A 15,598-nucleotide genomic window follows, 5' to 3' on the forward strand; every position below is an offset into this window, starting at 1 on the left:
AAATATGTTTGAAAGGCACTTTCAGTAAAATAATAATTTTTTCTTTCTCAGCAGAAAGCCATTGATTGGTTTAGAAAGGCGTCCAAGAAAGCTGCACGGCCTGATTCTAAACTTAGAGTACGCGGCCTTCACTCGGAGGCAATGACACAGTTTGCAAAACCGAGATCTCCAGCAGGAAAGGACTTTTCTCTGCAGGATACCATACTTAAATATCACCTCTGGGTAAGACAGACCGCGAGGTCTCTTGGGGACTTAAAAAGTGTCATACGGAGCTCACTTTCCCTCAAGCCACGGAGAATTCATAAAGTCAAGACCTTCCTGCTTGTCCTCGGTCGCTGCTTGTCACTAACTCACTTCTGAGTATGTCTTCAGCACTTCCTTGCAGAAATGATTATGTATCCTTCCCTCGGTATAAAGATTAAAAGAGGAATATGACTTTCACCCTGCTGAGGTAAAAGTAATGTGTGTTTTATTTAAAAGAAAAAAAAAAGGTTTTGTGAGTGTATCAGTCAATGCGTGTTTCGGTGCTTTGAGCCCCTGCAATGGCAAAGCCGTGCTAGTCTAGTTTAATGCTGCCATTTCATGCCCTCTCTGGATTGCAGCAGATAGAGAGTTTTGCACCAGCGAGAGGGCAGAGATTATGTGTGTGTCTGCGCGCGCGTGTGCATTACGAGCCGTTTTTGTGACTGTGTGTCTAAACGTGTGCTGCGGGGCAAAATGCAAGATGATAGCAACGGAGAGGAGAGGGAAAAAAAAAAATCAATGTGGGGGCATTTTGAAAGCCTCAGGAGATATATGTACACTCACATACACATGCTGACTCACACACTGCAGCTGTGACAGGGTAAATGCTTACTGTCTTTGCGTTTTGTGTACAGGGGGGATAGACATGCGCTGAACCGGTGTAGCAATTACTCACAGTTAGTGCATTTATATACAAAAATGTGCACGAAAACAAGTATTTGATTTATACAGGAATTAGGAAAATAAAAAGCTCTTCGACGACACATGCTAAAAGCTCGTCCTCTGAATTGAGCAGATCATTTTTAAAATTTGCATCTATTAGGACATCAGCTTTGCACAAATTGCCCAAACCGTCTGGAAATGGCCACGCAAGCAACTCTGACCCTAATGCTCAAATCCACCTAAATCACACACACACAAAAAAAAAAAATGCATTTGACCATCAATCGACTGCCCTCGCGTGCATGGACACAGCTTCACAATGCAGCTCTGTGATTAATTTGAATGGGTTTTAAAACTCCTGATGAGAGCAATTCCACTACGGCAGCAAGGGAATTTAATCTAAACCACTGAAGCAGATCACAGCAGCTCACTTTGAGGCACCTCCACCACAAAGTCTCAGGTAAGAACTGATGGATGAGAAATGTGTCCATCTTTTTTTTTTTTGTCTGAATCAGATGATTATTATTCACGGTTTTGGTGAAAATCTTCCACGTTTGCTGTGTTTACCATGTACCCTACATTACTGGCAAATGGAACATTATATGGTTTTCCTTCAACAATGGCTTTTTTCTTGCCAGTTATCCATACAGGCTAGATTTGTGAATTGCAGGTCTAATAATTGTCTTGTCAAGAGATTCTCTCACCCGAGCTGTGGATTTCTACAGCTCCTCTCCAGAGTAACCATGGGCCTTTTGGCTGCTTTTCTGATTAATGCTCTCCTTACCTCGCCTTTCAGTGAGCCTGACGGCCGTGTCTCGGTGTGTTAGCGGTTGTCCCATACTCCTTCCCTTTTCGGAAGATGGATAAAGCAGTATTTTGTGAGATGTTTAAAGCTTTGGATTTTTGTCTTTTAACTGCATGCTTCAACATCCTCAAACAAAGCAATTCCTGACCTGGTCGCTGTGTTTCTTTGTCCTTATGTTGCAGTTTGTTCCCCATATTCTCTAACAAACCTCTAAGGACTTCTGGATTTAGAGTATACTCAGATTGAATTACACACTTCCAAAGGCAGTTTGTTGTACTGTATTTTTTTATAGGTTTTGTCAGGTTAAAAAGAGCTGAATACACACGTACACCAAATTTCAGACTTTTAATTGAAAAAAAGACTCATAAAGGTCATCTAGTCTTTTCTGTCCACTTTATAGTTATGATCTTATCTATTTTTGTGTTTATTAAGTAAAATCCTACTAATAATAATGCAAGTATGTGGTTGCAATGAGACAAAATGAGGCAAAAGATTTGAGCGGTATGAATGCATTTGCAAGGCTTTGTATGAAAAAAGACAAATATCAGTCTTTCAAAGGACATTTTTTTTCTTATTGCCCAATTCATCTTTGAGCCCAGAGTTTACATTAAGTTTCAGGTAGATGTATAATATTTTTACCTGTCCAAATAGGACACACGGTAAGAAGCAAAGTCCTCTTATTGAATTCCAGCCTGGGGTTGAGTGTGTCCTGTATGTCAAATTGTTACCCTGTGACTATAATGTTTAGATTTGTTCATTGTAGATTTGTGTTTAATTTACAGTTTTTTTTCGGTTACTTCAGTCCATGCATTTTTCTCAGTTTTTTTTTTTTTTTTTACTTTTTAACTTTAGATTTTTCTGCAACCTATTTTTTTTCTTACAAGAGCTTTGGATCCGCATTAGAACACTAAATCACAAAGGGCTAGATAAGTATGTCAAACACAACTGAACACAAAAGCTTGTGTTGTCTTCAATGTCTCACCAAGGCTGAGAAAGTGTCTACCAAGTTGTAGTGAAAAACTTGTAAAAATAAAGATGCTTTTCATTTGGTCTCCTCAAAGTGTGACACACACCCAGTGAACACGAAGACACAAGTAATTAACAGATCCGAATCAGTCATAGTCTGTGAAAGTAGTGCATGTGGATGTCTGCATGTGTGCTGTGATGCTTTTCCTCTGAAGAATAAAATGCTCTCTCTCTCTCTCTCTCTCTCTCTCTCTCTCTCTCTCTCTCTCTCTCTCTCTCTCTCTCGCACACGCACACACACGCACACACACACACACACACACACACGCACGAGACGTGCTTCAGGGAAGGAAAAGTGAGACGGGGGTGTGTGAATGTATGAACAAGGGCTTGTGTTATGTCATCCCTGAAAATGGGTGATTTTGTTAAACAGCGGTTTATAATGGACATAATTATTGTGCACACCAATTACCTTAAATAAATGATTGCTCTCTCCTGCAATCACACAAAGCATGTGCTATAATCAGGTTGGCAAATGGCTGTTCCTGGTGTATGGGTGTGTGTTAGCATAAGCCTTCATACTAGCGAGCGTGTGTGCAAGATGGGGCGCAGCGAACACTGTCAGACCGGCACACTTGGCTGGATAGATTCGACTTAAGGATATCGAAGAATAAAGACAAACACAAAGAAATGACTCTCCTGCACTCAAAAGCATCTTACACTTCAGCTCCAGGCGGATGAAGTCAGTGTTGCCCAGATTTTCCAGAAAGACGCCGTAGGGAGCACTCGTCTTGAAATAGAAAGAGATGTCAGCGCTGGTCTCTCCCTGAAAGGTGGCGAAATGCAGGTATGATGACGGGGTGGTGAATGACGCTGCGTTCCAGTAGTTATCTGTGGGTGGGAGGAAAAGAAAAGACAACTTTGACAGACAATTTAAAATGCACAATAAGTGCAATGCAGAATTAATTTGTTCTTAAATACCGGTATATAAAAATTATAATTTTGATTTAAAGGAGCAATAAGCAAAATTTCATTACTTTAGTTAGAAAGAACTAAAAAATAGTGATGTAAAGAACTAAATATATCTTTTTAGATGGACTATGGTAGGACGCCGCTACCATCCCTCTGTGCCGTTCTTCAGTCTCTTGCTTACGTGCGTGCGCAGCTGTTTTGCTGTGTGTTTATTTGCAAATATCTGCATATGAGCCGACGAATGAAAAGGGGAGGGGAAAGGGGGGATGGGTTGCAGCTGGTGTGGAGGTAGAGAGAGGCGTGGCTTGTCACACATCTTGTTATGGTCTACAGACAGTGCTCAACAGCCCACTTAGTGGTACAATTTCATTTACTGCTCCTTTAAGAAATATTCTTAATTTTTAAAAAAATCTCAAAACTAATAAAATGGGTTACTTAATATCTCCTTTGTATAATTGATTCAACCACTTCAATTATATTTCTTTAAGAGGTTTTGACACAGCATTCGATTTTCTCCAGATATGATAATATCTGAAAGAAAGTTCCTCAAAAATAATACGCTTTTAGTTTAAATCAAGTCCTAAAATGACAACATAAAGCACATAGAGAGAAGATTTCTGGATTTTCGATCAGTTTTCTAATGACTTTTGAATGAAAGGAAATCAAGGGCAACTAATGAAGACAAAGTAGCAGCACGTTGAACAGCTGCTGATGAACTATCAGACTGTGGTTGATGAAGTGACTCCTCTGCTGTCTGCTATTCCCCCCGTCTTGCCCCCATCACTAAAGGAAGACGAAGAGTATTGGGAAAACAGTAGGGGCAGAGGAGAGGACATGCTGCGGAGAGTCGACAAGAGAAGGGGGAAGAGGGCCTGGCATGGGTGAAAGGATCGAACATTGAAGACTGCATGGAAAATAGGGGAGAAAAGTCAAGCAGAGGGCAGGTGATAGAAGAGAAAGAACGCCTTAAAGCTTGCGAAGGGCAAGACGAGAAAAAAGTGAAGGCTATTGTGTTATCAGCAAAGTGAGCGCTGTTAGATGCCTGAGAGGACAGTGCTGTTGACCCATGCCTTAAAAACAGCTGCGTGATGGACTGTATAGAAGAGTCTGTGCTTATATTACTGCAACTAACCGTAAATTCAACCTTCCACGAATCCTCATTTCTACTAAAACGTTCAACATTTAAATGCCTAAATGTATTTGCTCAATTCCATTTCAAACCTATGAACCAAGACAAGGATGGGCAAAGAGACAATTCAACTAAAATACAGCCAAAATATCTATGCCAACTTGGGGGGGAGCTGTAGAGACCCATAGGTCACAGGACAACTATTAGTTTACTTCACAAATATCAGCTTTATGGAAAAGTTGGCAAAACAAAATCTGTTGTTAAAAGAAAGCCAAAGGAAGTTCATTTTCCAAATTGCCACAAGGTACATAGACGAGACAGCAAACTTGTCAAAGATGTTTGTTATGGGTGAAAAACTAACATTGTGCATCATCCTGAATGGTGCCAACATCATGCCTAGGGGATACCTTTCTACAGCACAGACAAGAAGGCTGGTTAACACTGATTGGAAGATAGATGTAGCTAAATACTCTCATTCCTCTAGAGGCAATCACGAAAGAAAATCTGTTAGAGGCTGCAGAAAACTTGAGACTAGTATGGCTGGACACCAACCCTGTTACATTGAAGCATTACAAAGTTTACATACACCGTATATCCAGTATAACTGAGCTTATAACTACAGTGAAATGTCATTCTTCAGAGTACTGACAGGAGAAAGGAATACAAATGCACAAATCATTTTGGTAAAAATAATTGTAAAGAGATACCGGAAAACCTTGTATGATTTCCAATTCAAGTGTGTATGTTTCTGTTGGTCTATTAAATAAAACTGCAATGCAAGGGCGAATCTTACACTGATTTGGTAAGACGAGTTGCGTCACTTCCTGTTTTCGCTGTTGCACTCAGTGGCTTTGTTTGGTGTTTCAGTTTCTCTCGATTTGATCTAAATTCTTTTAACTGTCCCAAATTTTACATCTGGGAACCCCTCGTGTTTCAAACTCATTTTGTCAGTGCGGCAATGGGTTGCTAGCTTAGGGTTAGCTTGGCTATCCCATTTATCTCTTCTGTCGTTTTTCTCTTATCTCCTCTCTCCTGCTCTGTGTCTCCATAGTTTAGTTACTCCTCCGCCACCTTTAGTTATAATGGTAGGTGTAAGAAATGTAGTAATTTTGTAGTTTTAGAGATAAGGGTGCAAGAATTGGAAGCCTGGCAAGCTAGCTAGCTAGCTAGCTATCTGCTGAGTGTTCAATAGCGCAAAGCCACCAGGGGTAGTTTCTCATTTTCAAGCAGGGCCGTGGAGCTGGTAATTCAGGCTGGTTGGTTGCTTGTACATAGGAAGCATAGTACTAGATCCCAGCCACCAACTCATATGCATTTCAGCTCCATAGTCAAAAACATGGCACTAGAGACAATAGCGACCATAGTCAACGGTTTGCCAGGGGCCAGAATGAGCAACATCAAATCCTTCCCCAAACAGCTGGCTAACGATAAGCATAAATGCAGTAAGATTGTTTTTCATGCTGGCAGTAATGGCACCCGGTTATCCCAAACGGAGGTCACTGAAATTATTGTTGCTTCGACATGTAAGTTTGCAGTAACAGTGTTGGATTCCATTATTTCTCTGGTCCCCTCCCTGGTCTGACCAGTGATGACATATTTAGCCTCAAACCGTCCCTCCTTCCAACCACTGGTTGTCAAGGCAGTGTTCATTGTGGGTTACATTCATAATTGGCAAACATTTTGGGGAAAACCTGGTCTGACACTTTGGACAGAGTGGCTCTTCTTTATAGGAATCTGAGTGTCTTAGTTCTCTAAATGCTGATAGCCCAGGGTCCAGACCAGGAAGCAGAGTTTAACATACCTCTGTGCAGCTTCTGTCATCCTTGAAAACAGTGTCCATGGCTAAAATCGAATAGTTTGAAAACTAAACTAAAAGGACGAAATAATGATAATCTAAAAAAAAATTAATATGACTTTGACTGAATATAGCAATATATCAATTAAATGTGTTTTCTTAACATAACATCTCTCTCCTCAAACACAGTATTAGTTAATTACTTTATTTGTGATTATCACACTGATTTATTTTATCTCACAGAAACGTGTGACTGCTGCAAAAGGCTTATGTTAGTATAAATGTGTTAACTTCTTCTATATACTTAGATTTTAAAAGCGGAACAATAGATTTATTGATTAAGCCCAGACCAAATATTAGCTAAAATTATTTTGCATATCAAATCCTTAATTTTCCTCATTACAATTGCAGGACACTAAAACCACTTGTTTGTTGTTTTGTATCCTCCACCTAGCCATTACTTTCAATATTTAGATCAGTTGACAGACTTCTCATCTGATTTATTATTAAATACTTTTAAGGTCAATATAGCTGGGAATGTCAATACTCATATTGTTTACAGTAAAAGTGAGTCAACTCAATCAAATCATAGAGATTGGTCAAAAAGTTTCCTATCTAAGGAAACCCAGCAGATTGCATTAAATCTTGAAATTAAATTAAATTAGAGTTATAGCTTTATTGAGCAATCCATTCTCTAAGCACTCAGCAGTCTAGACTTTCTGAAATTCTTTATGGATACAATTGATTCTATTAAAGATAAAATCACTGGCATGTTTTCATCCCAGACCTGATTACTTTGTCCTCAGCAAGTGAGGAAACATTGGGGATTACTTTAGAACCTGATCTGGGTTTTCACTGTTTTGATACAGTTGAATTTTCTCACTAATTCAAAAATATTAGCTTCATCTAAACCTTAAACTTGTATGTTAGACCCAATCCTTTTGAGAATGCCCCCCATTTTAGATATAATTAATCTGTGCTTGGTAAACAGATATACAGGACTGTCTCAGAAAATTAGAATATTGTGATAAAGTTCTTTATTTTCTGTAATGCAATTAAAAAACATGAAATGTCATACATTCTGGATTCATTACAAATCAACTGAAATATTGCAAGCCTTTTATTGTTTTAATATCACTGATTATAGCTTACAGCTTAAGAATACTCAAAAATCCTATCTCATAATATTAGAATATTTCCTCAGACCAAGTAAAAAAAAATAAATTATAACAGCAAAACGAAATCAAACATTTGAAAATGTCCATTAATGCACTCAGTACTTGGTTGGGAATCCTTTTGCACAGATTACTGCATCAATGCGGCGTGGCATGGAGGCAATCAGCCTGTGGCATTGCTGAGGTGTTATGGATGCCCAGGATGCTTCGATAGCGGCCTTTAGCTCATTTGCATTGTTGGCTCTGGTGTCTTTCAGCTTCTTCTTCACAATACCCCACAAATTCTCTATGGGGTTCAGGTCAGGGGAATTGGCAGGCCAATCAAGGACAGTAATGCCATGGTCAGTACACCAGTTACTGTGAGAATCTTATGTCGTCTCTTTACCACTACCATACTTGTGATTTAGTTTACTGAACCAAGCTGAGTGTTTTTCAAGGCTCAGCAAACCCTGCAGTGTTTCGGGTTAATTAGATGATTCATGTGATTAGTTGAATAGCCTACTAGTATACTTTTTCACGATATTCTAATATTTTGAGATAGGATATTTGGGTTTCTTAAGCTGTAAGCCATAATCAGCTATATTACAACAATAAAAGGCTTGCGATATTTCAGTTGATTTGTAATGAATCCAGAATGTATGACATTTCATGTTTTTTAATTGCATTACAGAAAATAAACAACTTTATCAAAATATTCTAATTTTCTGAGACAGTCCTGTATACCACATGCTTTTAAGGTAGTTGTAATTCAAAATTTACTCAAGATTCCTTCCCTTGATCAAGCAGACTTACTAAATTACAGACCTATATCTGTTCCTCCTTTGTTATCTAAAAGTTTTGAGAAAATAGTTGCCAATCAAGAATGTGAACATTCACACGGTAATGACCTGTTTGCAGAGTTTTAGTCAGGCTTCTGAGTTCATCATGGCACTGAACCACCTTGATGAATGTCAATAATGATATTCTCATGGCCTCAGATAATGGTATTTGATACAGTCAATCACACTATTCTCCTAAAAAGGCTTGAACATGCTTTAGGAATCAAGCAACTAGCACTATGGTGGTTTAAATCAAATTGTTTAAGTCTTCAGTTTGTTCATGCAAATGATAAATCTTTAGACTCCAATGTTACTTGTGGAGTACCACAGGGTTCACTGTTCAGGCCAGTAATGTTTAGTAGATACATGCTTCCAGAGGGTAAAACCATTTCTGTTAACACTATGCACTTCAGACTCTGTATACCAAGGACATCAAGGGAGCCCCATCATACATCAGAGATTTGATTGATCCATGTGTTTCTAACAGAGCGCTTCGCTCTGAGGTTTACTGGTGGTTCCAGTTTCTAAAAGTAGCATTGGAGGCAGATCTTCTAGTTATCAGCCTTCTCTCCTAGCAATCTAGCTGTCAGTTTTAGTCAGTGAGGCAGAGACCCTGTCTACTTTCAGGCTTAAATCTTTCCTTTCTGGCAAAGCTTATAGTTAAAGAGGCTTAGGTTATCCTGAGCTTTTCTTGTGGTTATCCTGCTATAGGCTTAGGCTGCTGGAGGGCATAAAGACCACTATCCCTCTATCTGGAGGGAGGCATTAGCATGGGATACTGCTGACAACTTTGTGTTCTTCTATAGATGATACACTTGGTCCTCTTGGTCAGTCATTATCCCTATCTCTCTCTGAGAAATTGCTATTGGCTAAGCCTTTACTGTGACTAACTGTATGTGTTCTTATCCTATAGGCTTGAAAACTAGCTCACAAGTGATCTGCTTAGGTATGTTTCTCTCTGAGATGAAGCCATGGATCAGCGCTTCTGTGTATTTTGTGTGCTTATGCTTTGTCTTCTCAGACACCCAGTCAGTCATGGTAAATGGCCATTTACATTTCTCACTAGAGAGAAATGCATTGACACAATGCAAGTGACTGTCCACTGTCGCTCCATGCTCATCCAGGAGGAGTAAAGGCGACAAGTCAAGGAATGGATGCAATCTGCTGAATTACCTTACATAGAAAACTTTTTAACCAATATGAGTAATGAACTCAAGTTGATTGGATTGTTTGATAAACAGGAACAATATAAATGCATCTACTTCACTAGGAATCTGTCAGTGTGATTTGAAGGAACATAATTTTTTACTGTAAAATGTCTTGAGAGGACGTGTTGTGAATTGGCTCTATATAAATAATCTGAAACAGTTGAAACAGCAGCCAAGTTCATACTTAAGTTCATGTTCACAGTCAACAGCCGACTGATGCTCTCTTTGTAATGAGTGTTTGAAGTTAAAATGTTCATTTTTCTATTTGAGGCAAAGCCAGTTAAAAGAGAGGGCTAATTCAGTACCTAACCAGAGGTTGCTTGCAGGGCACATGAAAGTAAAAAATAGCATACTACGTCATTTCCTTACTAAAGTTATAAAAAACTGTATAGTTTGTATAAATAATATAGTTTGTGTCAAAAACATATACAACCAGTAAGATCTTGCCAGTACTTTAAGAATGTACTAGGAATAATATTTAGGGAAATAACCAGTAGGAGAGGAAAAATGCTCCAATACATTTCCTCACACAACAGTTTTCTCACAATTGTGCCAACTTTAAAGCTATAATGACAGACAATGGCGCTTAGCTAATTATGTTTGTCTTATGAATGGGAGCTTCAGTCAAGAGAGTAGAAAGAAGGCTGACAAAGACAGAATCTAGAAGGATACCAGGCTACACAACCACAAATTGAAGTCAAATTTTGTTGTTGAGGGAGAGGGAGGGAATAGGACAAAAAAGAAGACAAGTGGGAGGAAAGCAAAACTGCTCAAAAGTGAATCACAGTCCAAGAACCAAGGGAGAATAAAAGAATCAGAGGACTCACAGAGACCCAGAGTCAGAGAGAAATTAATGCTGGAGGAATAAAGATGGAAGCCTAAATGATGAACCTCTGATTGTTCTTTTGCCAGAATCAACAGATGTAACTGTTTGGCCTGGCACTGTGGCGCATTCATCCCTCCCATATTGAAATGTTTACCAAAACAAATGTCTTGAATACTTAGAAAAAAAAATTATAAACTTGTTAAATGTGAATCCTAATATCCTTTATACAAAGCCACGTTTTATATACAGCCTGCCACACTTACAGAAGAAAATCACTTTTAAAAGTCAGGCAACTACTGTACTTTACATGTGACGGTGAAATAATGAAGAAAAATAAGGCTTTTTAGATTTTCTGTATGTATGGTAACAACATACAAATATAAGAGCCTTTTGTAAAAAGGACAAAAATCTATTGATGGTGAAGAGCTTACCTTTTAATAGACCATGCCTAAGTAATTGTTTCCGGAGGTAATGCAAAGCATGACATTTCCTTTTATCAAATCTTGTCCTGTATGCCCTTCGGTTCCTTTCTTGTTCATGAGAGTCTCAGTATTACCCTCAGTTCACCTGTGGCCTTTGTTGCCGCACTGATCAATTGTAAAAAGCCTCGCTTGCTTATTATAGGCACACATGGCTGCAAAATACATATTAATTTTATTTTACATAGACGTGTGGGGATACCTTGAGCACTCAAATCGTTTCTTTTGAGAGGGTGTGCACTCAAGTAGAGTTTATATCTCACTTGCTTAACATAGAACTATGTTATGCACTACCCAGTAAATAAAAGAACAGAGAGGTGCCCTGAAATAAATTAGTGCAAAAACAAGCAGTGCGTAAAAATGTGTTTTGCTGAACAAATCGGAACACATTTACTACATTTACAAAGTTTGTTCTGTGCTCATTTGAGCCGCCTCTATCCAGCATATCGTTCTGTTACGATCCAGAAAGGGTTGAAATTTAGACTCTTTTTTCACCAATGCAGACTAGAGCAGTGCCCCCATTACAGTAGACAAAGCCCTAACTCATCTATTTGTCTTCGGCTCTATACCAGGGGTGTCAAACTCATTTTGGTTTAGGGGCCGCATACAGCTTAATCTGATCTCAAGAGGGCCACACGAGTAAACTCATTGCAAGATTAAATAGAACTAATAAAAGTGGACTTGCTGTTGATTTTTATATTAAATGAATTTCACTTTTACACGATATATTATGAATAACCTCAGCATTTTTAAGAAAAGTATGTGCAATTTGAACAATACTTTTACTCAGTTAAACATTTACTTAAGTGCATTATGCATAAGAACTGATCACAGTGATTGTACAATGTTGAAAAACATTTATTAAAATTTTTTGAAACTTAAAAACACTGTCCTGCATGACAAAGTACATCAAACAGATAAAAATTAAGAAATTATTTAAAATCAATTTTCCACATCTGAAGCTCAGTGCTACCATCTGCTGATTAAAACACAGCGCCCCTCGTGGCCAATATAGGAACTGCAGATTTTCAATTACACGAAGTACATGTTTTTTCAATAATTGTTTTATCATTCTCTTCCTTTAATCTACTCTTTCTTTCACCTTTTCTTTTTTTCTTCTTGTTCTTCCTTTCCTCTCCTACTTTCCCATTGTAGTGTCCATATCATTTGAGATATTCCCCGCATGAATCATAATAAAACTATTCACAGTCATAAATCAAGCAGAGCACTATGGCAAAAGCAGTACTGCTCTACTTGTGAAAGTCAAATCTGATGAGCTCTTTTTGGCATTAAGACATCAATTCCTATAGCCACATTGCCAGACAGGATACTGAAAAAAAAAAAAAAAAAAAACCCAAATCATTGTTGAATAATGATAATGCATTTAGCCACTGGACCAGACTAAATTGTTCGGCGGGCCGGAACTGGTCCGCGGGCCGTATGCTTGACACCCCTGCTCTATACTATAACTCACGACCAAAAGTAAACAAGCTGCTTTAGCTTCTTCTCTTGAGGCAGATGCAGACAAGAGGTCAATAATTAACATGGGCTTTCATAGTTTTATAGGCACCTTGGTGATCTTTTCTTTGGCAAAAATACACCAAAGTATTAAAAAAAGAGCGCACGGAAGGCAATTACCTTTGTGACGAGATGTGAAATGGTGAAATACATACCCACTGGAATTCATACCATCAGTACATAATAGTTCACTGAGTGCTTAAAGTTAAGAATTAAGTATTATTAAGTATAAACTGTATTCTGACACACTTCAGTTGTGGACAGGAGTAAGGGAGCAACATCATTTGCTGCTAACCACCTAATGAAACCACAGTTTATTGTTTCCGTGTTGCATTGTTTGATCCCTGAAGTCATTAAGTAAAGCACCGTGTTACACGAAACACCGAAAACAGCCGCTGACCTCAACCAAAAGGGGACCTGCTTCAAAAGACAAAAACCCCGACCCAGTGAACTGTGGAGAACTACGCAATGTGAAATACAGTTCGAGGGGAAGTCAGGGTCTGGAAGCCAAGTGGATGATTCATCTCTTTGTGCCTGACCAGTTGGGTCACATGCCAGCGCCAACAGATGGCAAGGATGACTGACTGCGCTGCCGCAGGTCATTAACACAGACACTTTAAAGGCAGACAGACTATGACAGGTAATATTAAGTACATAAGCAATCACACTGGAAATACAAATAATGTACTTGGCCAGAGAGCATAAGAGACTATTGATATGTCGATGTAAAAAACAAAAAAAAACAAAACATTTTCCCCTCATAAGGATTTATTCTGCTACTGATTTTCAGTTACACCAAACTCTTTCAGATTAGAAAATAATTATTGATGTAATAATAGATGAAGAGAAGCTGTATTTAAATGATGATTTCATAATTTAAGGGCAAAAAAATATCCAGTCCAGCTTTTGTGAAAAAGTAATTTCCCCCAAACTTAGAACTGGTGGGAGTAACTGCCATCAAGCATTTGTCATAAATGGCAATGAGAGAAGCACTTCTGGCCCTCTACTCTTTTGTTTAATTAAGCTGCATTGGAGAGCGCTCAAGGATCATTTGGCCTGTTACAGCCCTTGCCACTAAGTTTGGCTTCGACTTGGCCACTTGAAATTTTTTTTTTATGGTTTCAGCCACAAGCTGGGTCAAGCCTGGTGTGTTTCGGATCATTGTCCTGTTACATAACCTAAGTGCAGTTCAACTTAAGATCACAAACTGATCAGGACACTTTTGAAGTGCTTTAGTGAATTGATCGTACCAATGTTTTCTATATTTGTGAATACTAACTCTCACTAGGGTTTACTGGAGTCCAAAAGACTTAGAAATTTGCTGACTAATAGTGTTTTTTAATCTTTCTTTAAGTTGTGGCATGCTATGTTGCTTTTAAGATAATTAAGCCTACTTTATGTTGTCAAACAGGTTATATTGAATCGAGTTCTTCATTCAAAAAGTCTGACAGTTATCGGGGTGTGTGTGTTGGAATGGTATCATTCAGTGTTGTCATTCCACACCTGCTTTTTGATATCAAAATTTGTTAGATGTCTTGAAATATTTGGCCAGGACACAAAAAAAGCAAAGAACAAAAGAAATTAGTGAAGGGGGGGCAATCCTTTTTTAATAGCTTTGCAGATGCGAAAAAAAAAAAAAAGCTCCTACTGTTGCTGTTTTATATCAGGTCTTCACTTTGTTGTAAATTGTTTAATCTTTCATATTTTTCTGTAAAAAAAAAACATACACCATACACTAATATAACTTTTTCAATTACCTCTTGTTCTTCCAGCATACCTTAAGTTGTTTCATAAAGTTTTGATCAAAGCACTAAGAATAGTCTCATCTATATAGGGTGCCCCTAAGGGCACGACTCAGATATAGCTGTTGAAAGCTCTCGAACTTACGCACAGTTCTGCAAAGAGCTGAAAGCTGGCACGTCAAGCATTCTTCCTCAATCTTTTTTTAATTTCCACTGAGACCTGTTTTTCATCTCATTTGTGTAATTGAGCCATCTGTGGCCTGTCATTTTCTGGTCGAGGTATGGTGTTGCACAGGGTAAATGTAGCATTTGAATATTCAGGTAATTAGTTTGTGCCTGTCATTTGAGACCCTTATCAATCTTTCTGTGTAATTATGTTGCTTGTCATACATTTTTAGCGCTAAACTCTCAGACCTCTGCGTTTTACAAATGGAGAAATTACATAACAGAACCCTTAAAGCATCTTCTTCGCAGCTATTTTGTAATCTATGAATAGATAAATACATGTACTTTTTCATACACATTCATATATTAGATGGGATTAGTTTGACACAGGTATGCAATCTTTGTTTCCCTTCCATTTAATCAGGTAAGATTGTTCAGTTTAAGTGAAGCTTTTTATAAGAGACATGAAAGCAGACTTACTTTCTTTAATCATCTAGCCGCAAAACAAGCAAAAACGATAAGAAACAATATATCATCAACGCAATCAGTAAAATAGTATAGCTTTGTCAGATGTGATGAATGAATGCATTTGGGAGGCAATTTGCAGGTCTTTTCAGGTAAGTGTGAAACAGCACCTAAGGAAAGTTCTGCCAAGATTAGGATCTGCACATGGGGTTTTCAGGGTAGTTGGCGACTGCTGTTGCAAGATTTACGCAGGTCCACCTGCATGGGAGCTTTGAATCATTTTTTTATCCGTACCAAAGGCCGCTTATTATGTGTTGTTGGCTACTGTGAATCTGATTAGCAGGTTTCAATTGTTTATAGCATGTAATGCCACATAAAGAGCAGGGTTTGGCAGTATAGTAAAGACAAATGACCGAGCAGAATAGCTGTGATCAGGTGCTAATATTAAAGTTGTAAAGCAATACTTTTATAGAAAACGGCAGTCTATAACTCCTTACAGGTTAATAGTCTAAGATTAAAAAGGAGTACATGAATCATGAATGCCAGTTTCTCGATAAAGTCTGCTCCAAAATAGTTTAAGACTGAAACATGGAATAAAGATGAGGTAGATGGTGGATTAGAGAGGATCT

General features: G+C 38.3%; 1 protein-coding gene across 4 annotated transcripts in view; it reads right to left on the bottom strand.

Moving 5' to 3' along the window:
- Window positions 1–15,598, bottom strand: part of cntnap2a (contactin associated protein 2a) — a gene marked incomplete at its 5' end in the record, with an annotated part of 289,852 nt that overhangs the window by 64,125 nt on the left and 210,129 nt on the right. For all 4 annotated transcript variants that reach the window (XM_036124791.1, XM_036124789.1, XM_036124790.1 and 1 more), the window contains 1 exon segment: window positions 3,398–3,568. In XM_036124791.1, coding sequence (XP_035980684.1) covers window positions 3,398–3,568 — 171 coding nt within the window.

The sequence above is a fragment of the Fundulus heteroclitus genome, chromosome 21 (assembly GCF_011125445.2).
Source record: "Fundulus heteroclitus isolate FHET01 chromosome 21, MU-UCD_Fhet_4.1, whole genome shotgun sequence".
Lineage (NCBI taxonomy): Eukaryota > Metazoa > Chordata > Actinopteri > Cyprinodontiformes > Fundulidae > Fundulus > Fundulus heteroclitus.